The 23,830-nt window shown below is 39.0% G+C and overlaps 1 protein-coding gene across 2 annotated transcripts in view; it reads right to left on the bottom strand.

Annotated features, from left to right (window-relative positions):
- The window catches only part of LOC115220910 (WW domain-containing oxidoreductase), a 447,478-nt gene that overhangs the window by 5,156 nt on the left and 418,492 nt on the right, over positions 1–23,830 (bottom strand). For both annotated transcript variants that reach the window (XM_029791111.2, XM_036510577.1), the window contains exons 5-7: positions 16,189–16,384; positions 12,903–13,088; positions 8,368–8,626 (exon numbers count right to left, since the gene is read on the bottom strand). In XM_029791111.2, coding sequence (XP_029646971.1) covers positions 8,368–8,626; positions 12,903–13,088; positions 16,189–16,384 — 641 coding nt within the window. The remainder of the gene's footprint in view (positions 1–8,367; positions 8,627–12,902; positions 13,089–16,188; positions 16,385–23,830) is intronic.

Here is a 23,830-nt window from a genome sequence, read left to right as displayed (position 1 = left end):
CCTGCACAGGAGCCAGTCTGGCAGCACTGGCAATGACCACGCTCAAATGTTTTTCATGAGCCACCAGCACATGTGCTGGTAAAGCAACACTGGCAACAATCACACTCGAATGGTGCTTTTCACATGTCACCGGCACAAGAGCCAATCCATGGCCCTGGCAGCGATCACGCTCAGATGTGCTTTTAACGTTCCACTGGCACGAGTGCCAATCAGGTGGTACTGTCATCGGCCACATCAACGATTTTGATATTTATAGAAACTGATGGCTGCACTCAACTTTTTGTACTCCATGTCAGATCAAAAAATTGTTAAGAGAAGAAAGGTTTGAAGATGAGTTGAATATAGTTGAGAAAACTATTTGGCAAAGTTTCGAGAGAATCTGAGCAAACTTTTGGAAAAATCGCAAGATGTAAAAAAATATTCTAAAACAGTTGGTGACCTTTATATTACTAAGTAATAAGGGTGCAATAATACATCATCAAGGGTACATTGCTTGCACTCTTGAACCGTTTTACCCTTGGAAAACTAGGTAACGTAAAGAACATACAAGGTCAGCATTTTCATCAGAGTATTTCTACCATGGAAACGTGTTACTAAGGCAACAGGGGCACTAGTGTATGTCTGAGGTAAATTACAGCAGCAATCCAGACCAAGCCACTGTTTTTAATTTCATATCTGTATTTTAAATGGTATTTTAATAAATGTATAATTATTTGGGTCTTTGAAAATTAAATTACATGCCTCATAAAAAAAAACTTGATCTGATAAAGAAATGGTCCAGATATAATTGGAAATAAAAATTAATAGAAGATTCAGAGTTTTTTTAATAATTATTTGGACTCAAAAAAAAAAAAAAATTACCCCAGGAACGCATAAAATTTTATCATATGTTTCCTATCTCTTGTAAGTTAATGGTGCAATGCAGTTTTATCTACTCTACATCCACAGCCTTATTGAAATACCTCCTAAGGGAAGCGGGGTTCTTCTAACTCCCCTACATCCATGCTATGCTCCATGCATGTATCGCTACCCTCTTCCAAATCTTGAAATACCTCCCCATGGATCAACCGGATGTTGTTTATTCTGCTAGTTTCAGCAGGAGAAAACCATTTAGCTCATTGGGAAGCGTGTTTGAAGATCCTTAGGCTGTTATTTTAGCATTGCGATGAGTTTGTCGAAGATGGATTAAAGGAAGCCAATGTGCTCCCAAAATCTGTGTATGAGGAGAAGAAAGCGAATGTACAAAATAGAAGAGTGCATGTGTGTGTGTGTACATGTGCATACGTAATGTGTGACTGTATGTATGCGTTTAACATGTGACTGTTAATGCGTACGGAGTGTGGTTTACCAGATAAAGCACACAACATGTTACCGCAAATATGTTGTCAATAAATGGTGGCAAACAGGAACATCTTGTGTGGCATATTAACTGGAGTAAAAGTCTTTGATTACCAAACATGCCATTCCACATTCTGTAAATTCCCATATTAATAAGAAAATAAAGGAAAGTCTCTAAATAAATTTTTTTTTAAGGGCTTCCTTCTTGAACCAGATTCAAAGTACATTTTCAGAAACCAAGGATTAGATTACAATTAATGGGTTTAAATTAAAAATTATGTTTCAAAACCCTTAAGGAAAATACAACATATTTATCGTCCCCTTCCTTATTTGAAAAAGAAAAATCATTTATCTTATATTAGTTCTAGTCATTTGACTGCAGCCATGCTGGAGCACCACCATGGAGACGTTTTGATTGAATGAATCACCCCACCACACCCCTAGTAATTATTTTTTTAAAGCTTGGTACTTATTCTATCAGTCTCTATTGCTGAACCACTAAGTTACAGGAATGTAAACAGGAGTAGCTGTGTGGTAAGAATCTTGCTTCCCAACCACATGGTTCCAGGTTCAGTCCCACTGTGTGGCTCCTTGGGAAAGTGTCTTCTACTGTAGCCTTGGGCCAACTAAAGCCTTGTGAATGGATTTGGTAGATGGAAACAGAGAGAAGCCCATCGTATGTATATATATATATATATATATATATATATGTATATATTTGTGTGAGTGCCTGCATATGTCTCCCCACCATCACATGACAACCGATGTTGGTGGGTTTGCATCCCCGTAATCTAGCGGTTCAGCAAAAGACAGCAACCGAATAAGCTCTAGGTTTACTGAAGTAAAGGCGCTGCTCCAGCATGGCCACAATCAAATGACTGAAACAAGTAAAAGAATACCAACACTGGTTGTCAAACTGTAGAGGAAGCGAAAAGACACAAAGATACACAACAGGCTTCTTTCAGTTTCCACCTACCAAATCCACTCATAAGACATTGGTTGGCCCGAAGCTATAGTAGAAGACACTTGCCCAAGGTCCCACACAGTCAGACTGAACCCAGGACCATGTGGTTGGGGAAAGAAACTTCTTTACCACACAGCTATAATAATTATGCACCTATAATAATTATGCACCTATAATAATTATGACAGTCAACTGGATCCTGTGCAGGTGGCACATAAAAAACACTATTATCGAGAATGGCCATTGCCAGTACCACCTAACTGGCCCTCATGCCAGTGGCGCGTAAAAGCACCTACTACACTCTCGGAGTGGTTGGTGTTAGAAAGGGCATCCAGCTGTAGAAACTCTGCCAGATCAGATTGGAACCTGGTGCAGCCATCTGGTTCACCAGTCCTCAGTCAAACCGTCAAACCCATGCTAGCATGGAAAGTGGATGTTAAACAATGATGATGATGAACTTATTCTAATGGTAATTTTTGATTTCAAATGTTTGCACCAGGCCAGCAATTTTGAGGGGAGACGAAAGCTGGTTACAACAACCTCAGTACTTGACAAGTACTTTGCTTTTTTAGTCCATCTGGGGTTAATAAAATAAAGTCAACTTTGGTGGAATTTGAACTCAAAGCATAAAAAACCCAGAAGAAATGTCAAACATTTTACCTGATTCGTTAATTCTTCTGCCAGCCCACAGCCTTTCTCAGGGTAATTAATAAAACCTTAAGAGTACTACTTACTAATTGCAATGAAGTGATTGATTTTATAATTAAATATATTTAATGACAGGCTTTACAGTTAGTGCCAATTAACATTTGATACTAATCCTAATTAAGCTTATTATAATAAACATGTCTTGATGATTATTTTCTAAAATTATATTTGTTTTTTTTTTGTGTGTGTTTTGTTTTTACATTGTTATTTCCTTTAGTGTTTTTAGTAGAACAAGATTAATTAAAAGACGTCGTTAAGTTTATTTCCTGCAATTTAATAAGGTTATTTAATCTGTTGATTTAATTCATTGAGCATAAAAGTAGCTGTTACTTTGACAGTCATGTGTGTGTGTGTGTGTGTGTATGTGTACATGCATGCATAAGTGCATGTGTGTGTGCATGCATAAGTGTGTGTATATAATTGTTATCATTTACTGTCCGTTTTTCCATGCTGGCATGGGTTGGACAGTTTGAGAGGACAGACACTGGCAAGCCAGAGGACTGCACCAAGCTCCAACACCTATTTTGGGATGGTTTCAATGGCTGGATGACCTTCTTTAGACCAGCCACTTTACAGAGTGTACTGATAGCTTTTCACAAGGCACTGGCACCAGTGAGGTCACCAAGTACCTCACAAGACCCCTCAGCTGTCCAAGAATTTGAACCTGGAGATCTCCATTTCCAGCGACTTCGAGGGCCACCTCCCAGTGGTGTTAGGTGTCAATGAAGAGCCCTCGACTACAACAAGACAACCAAAGTTTTCTTTTTTTCCCAAGGTCTGGAGTCTCCCACCCGTAAGCCCTAGACCATCACCTAATCACCCTTACCCGTCTTGTTGCTTAACAACAACAAAAGACCCCTCAACTGAGGAGGGAGTAGAACAGATGGAGGCAACTTTATACAATATGACGAAAGGTTGAACTATGATAGAGGAACAGGATCAGGAATCTTACTGTAAGGGGATACACAGCTTTACTTCTGTTCGAAAGGAAACAGGATGGCGGCAAAAATGTTTCAAGATGTACCCTCAAGTATACCTGTTACAGAGTGTAATGGGTGGATTTTCAATGATGTGGTTGATGTCAGTGTTGCATAACTGGCCCGTTTAAAAGTACCCTTCAATCGTCAGGCAATATGCTGTGCTTGAGAAGACCTGTTGAGTTAAGTGAAATTGTTGTTGTGGCTGATGCCAGTGCAACCTGAGTGGCACCCATGCTGGTGGCACATAAACAGCACCATTCTAGTGTGGCCAATGCCAGTGCCACCTGATTGGTTCCCATGCTGGTGGCACATAAAAAGCACCATTCGAGTGTGACCAATGCCAATGCAAGTGGCACGTAAAAAGCACCATTCAAGCATGGTTGATGCTAGTGCTGCCTTACAGGCTCCTGTGCCAGTGGAATGTAAAGAGCACCATTCGAGCATGGTCAATGTCAGTGCCACATGATTGGCTCCCATGCTGGTGGCACGTAAAATGCACCCACTACACTCTCGGAGTGGTTGGCATTAGGAAGGGCATCCAGTAGTAGAAACATTGCCAGATCAGATTGGAGCCTGGTGCAGCCTCCCAGCTTGCCAATCCTCAGTCAAATCGTTCAACCCATGCCAGCATGGAAAGCGGACGTTAAAACGATGATGGTGATGATGATGAATAGCACAAGAGCTGACACCATGTAATTTGCAAAGACTAAGCATCCCCTTCACTAAGGGAAGGTATAGTAAGCAGAGAGACAGCTTTACTCTGTTACTTGTTTCAGTCATTTGACTGCGGCCATGCTGGAGCACCGCCTTTAGTCGAGCAAATCGAACCTGGGACTTATTCTTTGTAAGCCCAGTACTTATTCTATCGGTCTCTTTTGCCAAACCGCTAAGTGACGGGAACGTAAACACACCAGCATCGGTTGTCAAGCAATGCTAGGGGGACAAACACAGACACACAAACATATACACACACACTTATATATATATACATATATACGACAGGCTTCTTTCAGTTTCCGTCTACCAAATCCACTCACAAGGCATTGGTCAGCCCGGGGCTATAGCAGAAGACACTTGCCCAAGATGCCACACAGTGGGACTGAACCCTGAACCATGTGGTTGGTTAGCAAGCTACTTACCACAGCCACTCCTGTGTACTAGCTTTATAGCTAGTGTTGAGATTTTGAAGTGTGTGAGGAACAGGAACCTGTTTCTTGCTCTTGAGGAGATACACAGCTATTTCACTATCTACATGGTCTGATCAATAAATATCCAGACTGTTGCAATAGTAATGTTGCTAAAGCACACAGAGTGAAGCCGCTTGACACAGATTGACCTTGGACCTTCCCCTGCAGACCCTCCTTGCAAATACCAATCTCAATGATCTTAGTAAATATCTGATCAAATCTTTCCCTTTGGGTAAAACAACACCCTGACAGCCCTTCCCTGTAGGTACCAGTCACATTAACATCCACTCTCTGAGTGGTTGGCGTTAGGAAGGGCATCCAGCTGTAGAAACTCTGCCAGATCAAGATTGAAACCTGGTGCTGCCATCTGGTTTGCCAGCCCTCAGTCAAATCGTCCAACCCATGCTAGCATGGAAAGCGGACGTTAAATGATGATGACGATGATGACTAAGCACCTGTTTAAACCCTTTCTTTTAGTGTCACAGTTCAATGAAGGACCTCTCTCCGAGCCTCAATCGCTCCGACTTCACAACACTGGGGACTGGGAAAACCTGCAAAGGTCCTGAGTAATGCCTATGAAAATCTTACACAAACAGAACTCCCTTTTTCCCTCTCCCCACCACTCGCCGTCAAAAGCTGAAACCAAAGTCGACCCTGAACTTCAGTAAAGCTGTGTGTTATGGTTATAAATTGGAATGTTTACGGTAAAGTTGACAGTCAACACATTCTTTTGTTGTTGACAGAGCTTTGTTTAAATTAAGGATGACATCAAGCACTCACCAAGGACGTTTTGAAAGGTCACATGTGTATCCGTGTTTCACAAGTGTTTAGTTCAGGGCTGACACCTGAGAATCATCTTAAATGTCACAGATATTCCTTTACGCAACAAATAATATTCCAGACACCACCAAGACTTTCTACTATCAGCTTATAGACATTCCTTTACACTTGATAATCTAACGCTAAACATTTTGTGGGGGAGGGGATGTCGTAACAAGATTTTGGAATTGTTTGAAAAAAAAATTATTAAAAAAAAAATATATCTTCAAGAATATTCTGGAAGACTGTACATCCGTTCTTTATGACTAATTTTTCTCCAAGGTTTACAGATGGCATCAAACATTTACCACATGTGTTCTTCAGATTTATCTTTAAAATATAAATGGTGGTGGTGGTGGTGGTTGCAGCGGTGGTGGTGGTGGTGGTGGAGGAGGTCGTGGGTGGCAGTTGGGTGTGGTGTTTAGTCTTGCAATCATATTGGGTCGTTGTGACACAAGTGAAGATCCGGACTTTGTGTATAAGCTTAATAAACGCAGACGCTGTAAATATCTATCATATTATCATAAACCTCGAGGAACAAGAAAGGGAGCTGCTCTCAGCGCTGACAGTCAATGAAGCACTTATCGATTTTACAGCGCTGCCCCCGCTTATCATATCATGCCCAGGAAACTTCTTCATCACCCTATGGTCAATTCTAAAAATCCAAATAAAATAATCTTTTCTAACATAGGCACAGGGCCAATAATTTTAGAGGAGGAAAATTCATTTATGCTGACCCCTTAGTGCTCAACTTATATTTTCAACCCTAAAAAAATGGAAGGTGAGTTTGACCCCAGCAGGATTTGAGCTCAGAATGTAAGGAACTGTAAGAAATTCCACTAAACAATTTGTCTGATGTGCTAAAAAGTCAGCCATCTTGCTACCTTAACTCTTTAAAGATCCTCCCCACACCTTCAGTCATAAATGCCTATAGGATTGCACCTAGAAAGTTCCCCTCTGAGGCACAAGTCCGGAGGGGCCTCCCCTCTTCATGCTACCAATGTTATCCAAGGGAAAGGCAAAGGCCGATACAGCTCGGCACCAATGATGTCGCAACTCATTCCTATAGATGAGTGAACTGGAGCAAAGTGAAATAAAGTGTCTTGCTCAAGAACACAATGCAGCCCGATCCAGGAATTGAACTCACTATTTCATGATTCTTTTCTACTCTAGGCACAAGGCCTAAAATTTTTGGGGAGTGGGGCCAGTCGATTAGATCGACCCCAGTACGCAACTGGTACTTAGTGTATTGACCCTGAAAGGATAAAAGGTAAAGTCGACCTCGGCAGAATTTGAACTCAGAACGTAAAAACAGACAATATACCCGAACTCACTACTTCATGATTGTGAGCCCGATGCTCTGACCACTGAGCCATGCTTCTTTACTTTAACTTTTTCACATTCAGATTACCTGGTCAAAAGTAGTGCTTGTTTATTACCTCCGCTGTAATAAAGGCAGAGGTATTGTTTCCAGTCATGTTTGTTTGTTTGTCCGTGGACAAGATATCCCAAGAACCACTGGATAGATTCGGATCAAACTTTCAGGGATGTTAGGCCTTATGACTGGCACAAACTGATTAGATTTGGGATTGATCTGGCACTGAACAAGGATTCTGGATTATTTTTCCTGTTTTTTTTCCTGTTTTTTTTTTTAGTTTTGAGAGCGGTTGGGTTCATTTTTAGTATTCTCGTTTGTGAGCAAAGTCAAGTTTATTTCAGATATTCTCATTTTAAAAATCATTTCTGGCTAATCATTGAGAGGACGTTGGTGTTGCCTTGGCGGAGGTTTGTGCTCTCTGAGTGCACTTGTTATTACTAGTATCACCTCTGCCTTTCACCTCCGCCTTAGCGAAGGCAGAGGTATTGCTTTCAATACCTCTGCCTGTTTGTTTGTTTGTCCATGGACAAGATATCTCAAGAGTCGCTGGATGGATTTGAATGAAACTTTCAGAGATGTTTGGCCTCGTGACTGGCACAAACTGATTAGATTTGGGATTGATCTGGTACTGAACAAGGATTCTGGATTATTTTTCCTGATTTTTTTTTACTTAATTTTTCAGAGCATCCAGGTTCCTTTTTAGTATTCTCATTTGTGAGAACATTCGAATTTCTTTCAGATATTCTCATTTTAGAATTCATCTCCAGCTAATCGTTGAGAGGATGTTGGGGTTGCCTTGGCGGAGGTTTGCACTCTCTGAGTGCTCTTCTTGACATTGTTTTGAATCCATCATTCATTGTCATATAGCTTTGAGATTTTAGCGAGGAAACTTAATTTTTAGAATGAAATTGTAGTCTAAACCTAAAACAAGAAGAAATATTTTGGTTGGATATGGCTGGCTTAACTGCTAAAAATAACAAAACAGAAACTTACCATGCTTTTTGTAAATGGTCTGACAAAGGTAAAAATCAATTTATAGAACCACCAATTCCTTGCTAATTGAGAACTCATCATATTTCCAGGATGTAAGGCATTGGTAGCGACACCTAATGGCAAGAGGCGTCGGTTGAGCTCATTAGAAAAGAGGACGTTACAGAGTTTCGAGTTATTGTAGGCCTTCATATGAGAGTAGTGACTCTGTGGCGGAGAGAGTTCGTCTTCGGTCATGTTTTCTGTGGTCAAAGAAGCAAATCTAAAAAGAAAGAAAGGATATCGTAAATATCAAAGATATATAGGCACAGGTGAATGGTGAAGGCGTCTGCTTTGCAACCACATGGCCCTGGGTTAAATCATACTGTGTGGTATCATGGACAAGAATCTTATATTGTAGTTATTGTGTCACATAATGATAATAATAATGATAATAATAATAATAATAATAATAATAATAATAATAATAATAATAATAATAATAACGGCAAAATGCCACTAAACATTTACCCCAGCATGGTAACGAGTCTACCAGCTTGCTGCCATAAATAATAATAATAATAATAATGATAATAATAATATTAATGAGGATTTCAAATTTTGGCACAATGCCGGCAATTTGTAGAGGAGGGGAAATCTATTACATTGGCCACAGTGCTCAACTGGTACTTATTTTATTGAGCCTGAGAAGGACAAAGTAGACTCTGGTGGCACTTGAACTCACATCATAAAGTTGGTTTCAAATTTTGGCACAAGGCCAGCAATTGCAGGGGAAAGGGTACATTGAATTACACTGAGCCCGGTACTTATTTTATCAACCCCGAAAGAATGAAAGACAAAGTCGACCTCTGTAAAATTTGAACTCAGATTGTAAAGTCTGAGAAAATACCGCTAAGCATTTCACTCAGTGTGCCAACAGATCCCCACCTTAATCAGTTGGAAAATATGGAGAATTAATAGAAAAAAAAAGTGCATTAAGAAATCATTGTACAGGCGCAGGTGTGGTTGTGTAGTAAGTGTTTAGGGTGGCGAGCCGGCAGAATCGTTAACATGCTGGGCAAAATGCTTAGTGGTGTCTCGTAGGTCTTTATGTTGTGACTTCTGTCTTCCTCTCTTTCTCTCTCTCTCTCTCTCTCTCTCTCTATATATATATATATATATGTCTCACTCACTTTTTCTCTCTCTCTGTGTCCCTCTCTTTCTATCTCTCTCTCTATATATATATATACATGTCTCTCTCTCTTTCTCTCTCTCTCTCTATATATATATATATGTCTCACTATCTTTCTCTCTCTCTGTATGTGTCCCTCTCTTTCTATCTCACTCTCATTATATATATATATATATCTGTATGTGTCTCTCTTTTTCTCTCTCTCTCTGTATGTGTCTTTCTCTGTCTCTCTCTCTCTCTCTCATTGTCATACTGAATTGATAGGGAAAGGGGAAGGAGGATAAAAGAGAAGAGGGAAAATAGTTAAAAAGGGAAAGCAGTATTATTAGATGGTAATGGGGAGGAGGAGGGGAAAAGGAGAAGAAGATGAGGGGGAAAAACAAGAAAGAAATTAGGGAGGGAGAGAAGAGAGAAAAGGAAGGAAGGAGAAAGGAAAACAAACAAGGAAGATGAAGATGAAAGAGAGAGAAAAGAAAGGAAAACAGGGAGAGAAGTGAGAGACAACATTATAAACAAAAAGGGGAGATAACAAAGCAGAAAGACAGGAGGAGGAGGGAGAACGTAGGAGGAGGAGGAGGAGACAAAGAGAGAGGGTAAGAGAAATATATAGGGGGAAGGTGGGGGTGGGGAACTAAGCCCTTAATAACAGGAAATCCCTTGTTTTGTTTATTATTATTATTATTATTATTATTATTATTATTATTATTATTATTGTGAATTTCTTTCTGTTTTTTTTTTGTCGTTTTTTAAATGAAAGCCATTTTTTTGGTGTTGTTTTCTTTCCCCATCCCCTGTGCAATAAACAAATGGCCCTTTATTTCATAAACAGCTCCAGTGTCCAGGGTACGGTTACTTACTTATAGACAACACATCAAGATATTGGCAACTCAAGAACGGTGAGACTTTAGTCTTTGAGGTTTAACTGTCAACAGAATTAGATGCAGAGCTTTTTCCTGTTTAAATCTTGCTGCCTTTTTTTTGCTCTCTGACAATATTATTTTTCATGATTTTACATTTTTATTGTTTTTAAATTCTTTTTGTTTTTGTCTGTTTTTATTTCCTTAATTTTATTATTATTATTATTATTATTGTTGATGTTAATATTTCTCTCCTCCTCCTTCTTCTTAGTATTATTATCATTATTATTATTATTATTATTATTATTATTATTATTATTATTATATCATAAAATCCAATAAAATAAATTGTAGATAGTTACTGTTGTTGTTGTTATTATTATTATTATTATTATTATAATTACTATTATTATTATTATTATTATTTGGTAGAAACGTTGCTGTGCCGGGTGAAATGCTTAGCGGTATTTCGTCTGCTGCTATGTTCTGAGGTCAAATTCTGCTGAGGTTGACTTTGCCTTTCATCCTTTCAGAGTCAATAAATTAAGTACCAGTTGTGTACTAGAGTCGATCTAATTGACTGGCCCACTCACCCATAAATTTTGGGCCTTGTGTCTAGAGTAGAAATCGTCGGCGTCGGCGTCATTATTATTATTAATATTATTATTATTATTATTAAGGCAGTGAGCTGGCAGAATTGTTAGCACGATGGACAAAATGCTAAGCTGTATTTCATCTGTCTTTACGTTCTGAGTTCAAATTCCGGCGAGGTTGACTTTGCCTTGCATCTTTTCAGGATAAATTAAGTACCAGTGAAATATTATTATTAATTATGTTATTATTATTATTATTGAGTGAGCAAGCAGAGCATGCCATCGAAGTGACACTGGGGTAAAATATACGAAGCCCAGTATACCCATCATGACTACCCGTCTGATAAGGGTACACCAGGCACATGCATCACAACCATATGTGCGCAACATGGTGATCTCATATCAAGATAAACAGCACATGACCTTGCAGGTGGGGCCCAGTTAGAATTTTCTTCAGATCGAGTAACCCATCCCGCTCAAAAGGTCCCTGAATAAGGCTTGTTTAAGGATGTTGAACGAAACACCCATGTTTCCAGAGGTGAATTATTCAAACCCCAAAGAATCCTTCTCAACACATGGCTATGATGCTCCCCCACTACTTCTGCTCGTGATCAGAGATGCACATATCGTCAGCCACTAAGGGACATGCTCAACTGGTTAAGGTCAAACAACTGACAAGCAAATCTGTGATATTGAGCAGAATATTTGCTGTAGCCCATCTTTTATACCAAGACAAAACAATGTACATGATAACACTTCCAATCAGTTAAGATCAGAAGCCATGAGAGCCACTGCCTGGTACTGCATCAGGGCATTTATTATTATTATTATTATTATTATTATTATTATTATTATCATTATTATTATTATTATTATTATCATTATCATTATTATTATTATTATTATTATTAGCTAAGGTAGTGAGCTGGCAGAATCATTAGCACACTGGATGAAATGCTTAGCAGTATTTCACCCATCGCTACATTCTGAGTTCAAATTCTGCCGAGGTTGACTTTACCTTTCATCCTTTCAGAGTCAATGAAATAAGTACCAGTTATACACTGGGTTCAATGTAATTGACTAGCCCCCCCCCCTCCAGCAGAAAGAATTATTATTATTATTATAATTATTATTATTATTATCATTATTATTATTATCATCATCATTAGAGCACCAGGAGAAATGCTTTGCATTATTTTTCCCTAATTCTTTAACCAAACAGTTTCATTCAGAAGGCATTAGTTGGCCCCAGGGGCTATAATAGAAGACACTCGCCCAAGGTCCTGCAGAGTAGGATTGAACCCAAACACGACATGGTTACAAAGTAAGCTTCTTAACCACACAGCCATGATCGCATCTATAATCTTGGTTAAAAATGCCAAAGAACACTGGCAATGGATGGGATTGAACTCACGATCTCCAGTTAAAATGTACCAAGATTTATCTACCTAGTCACCCTGGAATCACCAAAAGTAATAATAATGTGCTGCACAATAAATAGATTTAAGCAAAAGGCTGAGTGCAGTAAAAGAAAAAATAAATGAATAAATAAAATTTCAAAAAATAAAATAAATAAATTTAAAAAATGCCCTTCAGGTATTTCAAAGCTGTTTTGTCATATCAGAAACTCCCCGGCTTTGCATTATCAATCTGAGAGCTACTCTGTCTTTAATCATGATAACGAGTTTCTCAATTAGATAAGGTGATGCTTTTCAAGCAAGTTCACAGTTAAGTGCCTATTACGAGACTGAGGCCTTCGTTAAGTTTAGAGACTCAAGGCTAATTACTTAACATTACTTGTTGAAGACTTTATGTCTAATTAAACATACCCGGAAGGAAACCGAGTTTGTTCGGTTTATTTATGCAGATATTTATTTATTTATTTATTTCATTTGTTTCAAGATGGAGGTGACTTACCTGTGTGACTCAGAAGACACTACGACAACTCTGGCAGGTTTCGAACTAATCAGAACATCTTTCAACAACATCGTCAGGTAGAAGTGAGCTAAGTGGTTTACTTGGAACACGGTTTCGATGTTATCTTCGGTAAGAACATGTGGTAGTCCGAACACACCAGCATTGAGGATCAAAATGTGTAGGGGCCTATGAAAGAAAGCAAAGAGGAAAAAATCGTTTTCTTCATGCACCTGTGCAGCTATATATACATGCATATATAACAGTGGCAGATGTGTTTTATACATAGGTGCAGGCATGGCTGTGTGGTAACTTGCTTCCCAATTACATGGTTCTGGGTTCAGTCCCACTTCATGGCACCATGGGCAAGTGTCTTCTAATATAGCCTCAGGCTGACCAAAGCCTTGTGAGTGGATTTGGTACAGAGAAACTGAAAGAAGTCTATCATAGACGTGTATGTGTATGTGTGTGTGTGTGTGTGTATTTGTGTGTTTGTCCTCCTCCCCACCATTGCTTGACAACCAATGTTGGTGACTGCTGGCCACACGTAAAAAGCACTCTGTCCACTCTGCAAAGTGGTTGGCATTAGGAAGGGCAGCCAACCACAGACACCATATCAAGTCAGTCAATAGAGCTTGGCTTTATTGCCCACCCCAGGCCATCATCAAAACCAGATGTGGAATGATGATGCTTAGGCGCAGACGTGGCTGTGTGGTAAGACGTTTGCTGCCCAACTACATGGTTCCAGGTTCAATCCCACTGCATGATCTCTCGGACAGACCAAAGTCTTGTGGGCAGATTTTGGAAGACAGAAACTGAAAGAAGTCCATTATGTGTGTATGTGTGAGTGTGAGTGTGTGTGTATGTGTGTGTATTTGTGTGTTTGTGTTTGTCCCCCCACCGTTGCTTAACAACCGATGTTGGTGTGTTTATGTCTCCATAACTTAGCGGTTCAGCAAAGAGATCAATGGAATAAGTACTAGGCTAACAAAGAATAAGTCCTGGGGTCGATTTGTTCAACTAAAGGTAGTGCTCCAGCATGGTCGCAGTCCAATGAGTGAAACATGTAAAAGAATAAAACAATATATCTTTTATCTTTTACTTGTTCAGTGGCCATGCTGGAGCACCACCTTGAAGGGTTTTAATAGAACAAATTGATCCCAGGACTTATTTTTCTTTAAAGCCTAGTACTTATTTTATTGGTCACTTTTGCCAAGCCACTAAGTTACAGGGATATAAACACACCAACACCGGTTGTTGATTGATGGCAGTGGTGAAGGACAAACACAAACTCAAAGACACACACACACATACATACATATAATGGGCTTCTTTCAGTTTCTGTCTACCAAGATCTGCTCACAAGGCTTTGGTCTGTCTGAAATATTATGCAGTGTTCGTTTCGTGAGCATAATTTTATTAATTTTTTTTGGTGGAGGAATATTTCCCAAAGAAATATTCCAACATCAGGTGATCACCAATGCTTCAAACCATTTAGGACCTACCTCCTTCGACTTCTTTCCATTGGTGCTACAGCAAATTCAACCAATCAAAGCTGGTTGCAGATTAATACAAACAGCAGCTTCTGCCCAGCAGGGTTGCATACCATTTGCAATTCAGCCAGTGGAAGGACATGGGGTGACCAATACATTGCGAATGGCTCCTAGTTCCTCACTTCAACTTAGCATCAACGCAATTGATACCATGAATAATTCTTTCTTGTTCCAGCTAGCACAAACCAACTAGCTTATCACGGCTTACAACTTCTCATTCATGCTTACATAGGTTACTTCAGCTTCCCTGATCACATACATTCACATACATACATACCCTACATACACATACAGACCTCAACTCTCACTACAGCTCTGCAATTGTGGAGGCATTTGGCCTAATGTGTGTGTTTGATTGTGTATTGTTGTTTTGACAATCTGTCATTTTTATAAATATTATTCTCAATATTCTGTGAAAACTTGTCTGGTCATGGAAGAAAGATTATGTTATTGTGTGCACGTGCATGAACATGTCATCATCATCGTGAGCAGTGGACTCACGGTCGAGAGATCACAGGTTTGAATCACAAACCAGGCGATGTGTGTGTTTATGAGCAAAACACCTAAGCTCCACACGGCTCCGGCAGAAGGTAATGGCGAACTTCTGCTGACTCTTTTGCCACAACTTTCTCTCACTCTTTCCTCCTGCATCTTGCAGCTCACCTGCGATGGACCAACGTCCTGTCCAGGTGGGGAACCTATACACCAAGGAAACTGAGAAACCAACCCTTATGAGCCAGGCATGGCTCGAGAAGGAAAGAAACAGCTCTGCAATTGGACACTTATCCTTGTTGCTACTTACTAGCACTTCTTCTTTAACAAATAAATCACAAAGTTATAAATTCTTTTCTATTCTAGGCACAAGACCCGAAATTTTTGGGGAGGGGGGGGCAGTCGATTAGATCAACCCCAGTATGCAACTGGTACTTAATTTATCAACTCCGAAAGGATCAAAGGCAAAGTCAACCCCAGTACCTGCGTGTGTTTTTTTTTTAAAGTCTGATACTTATTCTATCGGTCTTATTTTGCCACACCGCTAAGTTACAGGGATATAAACCCACCAATACAAGCTGTCAAGCAGTGGTGGGAGACTAACACAAAACACACACACACATATATATATTCTTTTATTCTTTTACTTGTTTCAGTCATTTGACTGCAGCCATGCTGGAGCACCAGCTTAAAGAGTTTTAGTCTAAGAAATCAACCTCAGATCTCATTCTTTGTAAACCTGGTACTTATTCTATCAGTCTTATTTGCCAAACTGCTAGGTTACTGGGATGTAAACCCACCAAAACAAGCTATCAAGCAGTGGTGGAAGACTAACTCAAAAAACACGCACACACACACACACACAATATACAATGGATTTCTTTCAGTTTCCGTCTACCAAATCCACTCACAAGGCTTTGGTCGGCTCGAAGCTATAGTAGAAGACAGTTGCCGATGGTGCCATGCAGTGGGACTGAACCCAGAACCATGTGGTTTGGAAGTAAGCTTGTTACCACATGGCCACGGTGCATGTCAGTCAATAAATGGTGGTAAAATCAGCTTCTTAATTGGAAATAGATTAAAGACCAGAGGGGCATGGCTAGAAAGTCTTTGATCATAGGTCAAATGTATCAGAGGTGATCAGAGGTCAAACAACAACAGCCATAACAAGAAGAACTAAGACAACAACAACAACAACAAGCATAACATGACACTGGAAATTGTGTAAAGATGCCAAAATTTACCATTTCCGACATTTGTAGGTTTCAGAAAAATATCGAACACTTTTCAAAGATGCCAGGTCTAAAGGCATTACTTCGACTTTGGCTATTGGCCTCTCATCAAGAATCTTCTGACATGCTTCATTAGCAGACTCCACGTTGCGGCAAGCTAATATTACAAAGGCACCATGTAAAGCCAGAGAACGTGCTGTTTCAAAACCTGAAAAAATATGCAAAAAACGAAACATAATTATAGTAATAATAATAATAATAATAATAATAATAATAATAAATGTGGGGCAATTAAAAAAAGAAACAGAGAGCCTAATTGTAGCAGCCCAAGATCAAGCAATAAAAACAAACAACTTGAGTAAAATATATGTGGAGAGAATGTGCCAGAAAAATGTAGAGCCTGTGGAACTTGGAGTGGGACAGTGGCACACACATTGTGGCAGATTGCTCCAAGTTGGTACAGGAAGAATATAAGAAATGGAGGCATGACCAGGTTGTAAAAGTTTTACACAGGAAACTGTGCCAGAAATGGGGATTTGAAGCTGGAAACACATGGTAGAATCATCGAGTCGAAAGAGTGCTGGAGTCAGAGAAATGTAAGATTTTGTGGGACTTTGCTATTCAAACAGACAAGAAGTTAGAAAACAAGAGACCAGACATAATGATTGTGGATAGGGAAAAGCAAAGTTGTTTATTTATTGACCCTTCATGCCTGTTTGATTCCAGGATCATAAAGAAAGAGGAAGAAAAACAAAAAAAAAATACGATCCCTTAAAATTTGAAATAGGAAAAATTTGGAACATGCGAACAGTAAAGGTCGTTGCTATAGTAATTGGTTCACTGGGAACAGTAAGCCAAGATGTAGACAAATGGCTGAAGGAGATTGAAACAAGATACCCGGTAGAGCTCCTAGAGAAAGTTTGCCTCTTAGGGACAGCAAGGATTATCAGGAGGATCCTAAGCACTTGAAAGACTGCTGAAAACTTGTGGATACCTAAGGTTACCGGTAGTAACACGCCATCCACATAAACCCTACAAGGAATAAGACCAAACCTGAGCCAAATCAAAATAAATGCAAAAGATTGTTTTAACTGGTATGTCACATGGTCAGCCCAAGGCTATAGTAGAAGACACTTGCCCAAGGTGCCACACAGTGGGACTGAACCCTGAACCATGTGGTTGGTAAGCAAGCTACTTACCACACAGCCACTATATATATATAATTATCACCATTATAATCATTGAATATCTGCTTCTTGTGCTGGCATGGGTTGGAAGGTCTGATAGGATCTCAAGAGTGTCAGGACTGCATCAAACTCCAATGTCTGCTTTGGCATGGTTTCTGGGGCCAGATGCTCTTCCTAATGCCTAAGACTTTACAGAATGTATCGGGTGCTCTTTCATGGTAGCAGAACAACTAAATTCACCAAGTAATTTGCAAGACAAAGAAATGAAAATACGTGCCCTTGGCAGTGAATTAATACTTCTGGTTGAACCCCAAATCACTCTGAACCATAAAGATCTCAATTCGGTACATCATGACTGATTTAACATTCATTTGCGAAGCTTGCATGGTTCAGAGAAAATGCATTGAGGCAAATTTTCTCAGGCCAGATGCCTTCACTGTTGCCCACCCTTCCATGGCTATAGGGGAACATTTCCCCATAACCAGACATGTTTTACACAAAAGAATTGAAACAAACGACAATGCTTGTATAATAGAGATGCTTTTGCAATCATCATGTGATGTGAAGATAGACACACACACACACACACACACACACACACACACACACACACACTGACAATATACATACGGACAACCGGCTTCCATGCCAGTGGCACTTAAAAGGCACCATCTGAGCGTGATCATTGCCGGAGCGGCTACCTGGCCTCCGTGCCGGTGGCACGCAAAAGACACCATTCGAGCGTGATTGTTACCAGTGTCGCCTTACTGGCACCTGTGCCGGTGGCATGTGTAAAAGATTCGAGCGAGGACGTTGCCAGTACCGCCTGACTGGCCCCGTGCCGGCAGCACGTAAAAGCACCCACTACACTCTTGGAGTGGTTGGCGTTAGGAAGGGCATCCAACTGTAGAAACTCTGCCAGATCAAGATTGAAGCCTGGTGCAGCCATCTTGGTTCGCCAGCCCTCAGTCAAAATCGTCCAACCCATGCTAGCATGGAAAGCGGACGTTAAACGACGACGATGATGATGATGATGACATGCACGTGCACACAATAACATAATCTTTCTTCCATGACCAGACAAGTTTTCACAGAATATTGAGAATAATATTCATAACAATGACAGATTGTCAAAACAACAATACACAAACACACACACACATTACATACATACATACATATACTCTTTACTCTTTTACTTGTTTCAGTCATTTGACTGTGGCCATGCTGGAGCACCGCCTTTAGTCGATCGAGCAAATCGATCCCAGGACTTGTTCTTTGTAAGCCTAGTATTTATTCTCTCGGTCTCTTTTGCCGCACCGCTAAGTTACAGGGACGTAAACACACCAGCATCGGTTGTTGAGCGATGTTGGGGGGACAAACACAGACACACAAACATATACACACACATACATACACACACACACACACACACACACACACATACACATATATATATGTATATATATATGTATATATATATATATACACACACATATATACGACGGGCTTGTTTCAGTTTCCTTCTACCAAATCCACTGACAAGGCTTTGGTTGGCCCAAGGTGCCACACAGTGGGACTGAACCCAGAACCATGTGGTTTGTAAGCAAGCTACTTACCACACAGCCACTCCTATGCCATATATATATATATATATATATATATATATATATAGAGAGAGAGAGAGAGAGAGAGAGAGAGAGAGAAAGACTTCTTCATCTACATACACATGCATATATATATATATATAGCTAGATAGATAGATATATGGATATGTATGTATGTATGTATGTATAAATATATGATAGGCTTCCACACAGTTTCTGCCTAAGAAACCCTCTCCCAAAACTTCATTTAACTCAGAGTTATAGTAGAAGACATTTGCCAAAATTGCCATACACTGAGACCGAACTCATAACCCTACATGGGGAGCAAGTATCTTCAACACACACGTGTGCACGAACGCATGCACGTGCACACACAGCCATGCTCGCATCAATAAAAATCGTCAATTCCTATTTTAATTTCCAGAAAGATCTGAGACCAATTCTCGTATTTTGTTCAACAATTCCAGAACAAACAGCCAAGGACAGTATGAAGTACCTCCTTCTCTGCCCATCCACCCTCATTTCATTCTAATTTAATACAACATCCTTTTGATAGCAACACAGATGACTGCACAGGGGAGAGAGGGTATCGGGGTATGATAGGGTACAGTGAAACACGAACTGACAAAGAGGACGGCAGCCAGTAAATGCAGACGTTTGAGGAGTATTGAAACAATGTCTGTTTGTTTGTTTGTTTGCGTGTGTGTGTGTGTCTGTGTCTGTGTGTGTGTGATAGCATGTGTGCGCTTATCAATAGCAATACCAAAATAACAAAATATCCCTATAGATTCACTATTATTGACACTGTTCGCATCACATAACACATACAGAGCCCATGTGTATATATGTGTGTATATGTATGTATGTATATATGTATGTATGTATGTATATCTGTCTATTAGCCCACATGTTTATGTCTAGAAATATATACAGTATCATCAATAACAAACACACTCATATATATATATATATATGTATATATATATATATATATATATATATATATATATTATATATATATATAGATATATATGTTATATATTATATATTTGTAATTATTGATATCCATGGCTGTGTAGTAAGAAGTTTGCTTCCCAACCACATGGTTCTGGGTTCAATTCCAATGCATGGCAGCTTGGGGTAGTGTCTTCTACTATGACCCCGAGCCAATGCAAGTTTTGCATGTGGATTTGGTAGATGGAAACTGAAGAAATCTTGTCATATATATGTGTGTGCATGTGTGTGTGTGGTGTGTGTGTATATGTATAGAAGGTTGAAAAGTAACCCATAAGTTGATATGCATAAGGAAAATATGACAAGGTAGAAAATGCTAAACTAATTTTATCATGAAGAACATTTTAGTACCAGTTTCTGACTTTTAAACTTTTTCAACTTGGAGTAAAGCATGAAAAACATTTAAATTGTGAAAAAATTAAATGAAATGTTTTTTAAAAATATTTCCAGAGATTTCAAATGCAAGGGACATTTTCCTTTTTTCTGCTTGTCTCTGTCTCTCTGTTTTACTCATGAGTACATATATATATATATATATACACACACAATGGGCTTCTTTCAGTTTCCCTATTCCAAATCCACTCACAAGTCTTTGATCAGCCCCAAGGTATAGTAAAAGACATTTGCCCAAGGTGTCAAGTAGTGGGACTGAACCCAGAACGACATTATTGCAAATACAATACACACATATACATATATATAAATATACATATATATATATATATATATATATATATATATATATATATATATATATATATGATTTTATTCAACCTATTCCCCACTCAGATTCACACACTTATTGCAGCAGTCCTTCAGTTTTTCTAAGCCCTGTAAACAAATTCAGAAGGCTGGGCCTCCAACCAGGCCTTTTGCGATACCCTTAAAGCCAGGAACTTTTCAGCAACCCCCATATAAATACACACACACACACACACACACACACACACATATATACACACACATACGTGTTTAGCTGAGGGAGCAGACATCGGGTGTATCCTGTGACTTCATACAATGAATTGCTGCAAGGCAGACTTTTAGGTTTCTGTAAACAAATTGGCACCATTTTGGTGGTTCAAAGACTTTTTTACTCTTGGAACTCTTAATGGATACTGTTGCTCTCTTTTGTTTGTCTCTACTATCTGACCCCTGCTTCACACACACTCTCACATGCACACATCTACTTTCAAACACACACACATCTATTTATCTTATCTGTGTGTGTGTGTGTGTGCGTATGTGAACATGGGCATGTATGTGTGTATGATTGTGTGTGTGTCTGTAAATGCATATGTATTTACAATGAAACATATATACACACACATGTATATATGTATTATATACATATATATACATATATATATAAATATATATATATAAATATATATATATATACATATATATACATACATATATATATACATACATATATATAAATATATATATATACATATATATACATACATATATATATACATACATATATATATACATACATATATATATATATACATACATATATATATATAACATACATATATATATGTATATACATATATATACATACATATATATATATATATATATATATATACACATACATGTATGTATAAATAAATATATATATGGCTGTGTATATCAAAGTACATGAACACATAAATATATAGGATACATCCCCTTATCTATGACTGTGTATATATCGAAGTACAAACATGCATACACACATACAGAAACAGATACAGTGTTTGTATGTGTATTAATGCTGTCAAGTCTGTATGGATATACACAAATATATATATATATATATATATATATATATATATATATATATATATATACATATACACATTTAAAGATAAATTAATACGCATGTATAGTAGTACGTCGGTTTTCGAACAACTCTGATCTCGAAGCATCGGATGTGGCATGCAAGAGAGACGTTTGCGTTGGTATGGTCACTCCCTTAGGAATGAGGACTGAGGTTCGAAATTTCCCCAAGACACCTGATGAAGGCTGGGGGGTATATCAGCCGAAATGTGTTAACAACAAACAAGATGAGGTCAGAAATATTAAATTTCTAAATATCTCATAGAGATATGTACGGTGGTGGGTCAATAGAGTGGTTGTATACTCTAAACTTAATGTGACAGTAAGGGAATTACACCACCGCTGTTTAGCCCTAGGAAGCATCGACGCCTCCTGTTGGCCTTGATACATTTCCTGCGTCCTTATATACTTATATTTATATATTTATATATATGCTTCCTAGGGCTAAACAGCGGTGGTTTAATTCCCTTACTGTCACATTAATTTGACAGTATACAACCACTCTAAGATGAGGTCAAATATCCATCAAATGTAAATAATGTAAATAACATGCAAATATAATGCTGTAACAGTATACTGGAATAAAGTATGAAACCATTAATTTATCATAAATAAACTAAGTTATATACAAGTGTCATGTTTTCAACTTTATCTTCTCTCAGATCAGTTGAAGAGCTGTTTATATTTTGGTTCCAGAGAATTACTGTGCAGGATGTAAGAACTTGTGTTTCTGGTTGTCATGTTTTGTGTCTCAAGAATCAGCCACCAAATTGGTGCAGTTCCTCAATGGTTTCCTTGTCACCCTTTCTTAGATTTGATGACCAGATCTTATGCATGTCATTACAGGCTGACCAGGCCATACCCTTTCTAGTTATCAAAGAAGCTTGAGAGGCGGTTGGATGGAACCTACACTCGCCTCCTTATGAGAGCTCAAAATCTCTCGTGGAAGCGTCATCCAACCAAAGTACAAATATATGGGAAACTACCACCTGTGTCATCTCTTGTGAAAGGTAGGAGAGTCCAGTTTGCTGGACATTGTTGTAGAGCTGAAAAAGAGGTAATTTCTACTCTTCTCCTCTGGAAGCCATCTACTCGCGATACCAGAGGGCGCACACTCTCCTACCCTGATGTAATCTCCCGGGATACAGGCATCCAGCAACAGGGCCTCCGTAATGCCATGATGGACCGTGAAGTCTGGCGTAGCATGGTAAATTCCATTGTCTCGACCACGGTCGAACAATGGTGATGATGATGTCACCCTTTCAACTAACTGACAAGCAGATGAAAGTTCACCATTCCTTTCATCTTTCTAGAATTTTTCCATTTAGATAATTCTTAAAATGTTTCATAAAGGTAACACAACCATTAAATAATGGTAGACATATATCAGGTATGGGTAATGTATGCTCATTAAGGTGGTGTAACGAGATGACATGATCTCTCTGCATAACTGCCATCATAACAGAAGCAATTCTTCATAAGTTTGTGCTAAGAGACTGTGGTATTTTCATTTGTTTGCAATATTTTATAATCAATAATAATTATTGGGTCTAGCTGACTTATGCTTGTCTGGCCCCCGAGTCTACAACACCCATTATATACAGCGGCCTTGCATCGAAAGGGAATTGGGTTAATATTCCCGAACTCAGAGAGCACCTGTCCGGTGGCAGGAATGTGGCGTGCTCCTAGCAGCACGTCCGTCATCGAAGCCAGCAACCGGGCAAAGCAGCAGCAGTGCAAGTGAGCCCGGAGACATTACCGGGAGCCCCGAGAAGAGTTCTCTCTTCTTCGTAAAGGACCACGTCCGTGGAATAGGCTTGTCTGGAGATACCGATATGGTGCTTGTAGAGCGGTGCGTCAGGTTATTATATACAGGGCAAGTTTTTGATACATTTTAAAATATAGAAACACCATAAACACCATTAAATATGGTGTATTCAAACTTGAGATCTCATCTGGAGTCTTGCAATGGAGAAGACTGCCAGCATGGGTTTGAAGTGACTTCTTGAGGCACTG

Source organism: Octopus sinensis, linkage group LG17 (assembly GCF_006345805.1).
Source record: "Octopus sinensis linkage group LG17, ASM634580v1, whole genome shotgun sequence".
In the NCBI taxonomy this organism is placed as follows: Eukaryota; Metazoa; Mollusca; class Cephalopoda; order Octopoda; family Octopodidae; genus Octopus; species Octopus sinensis.
Note: the sequence above shows the minus strand (reverse complement) of the source record. Positions and strands in the feature narration are given on the sequence as shown.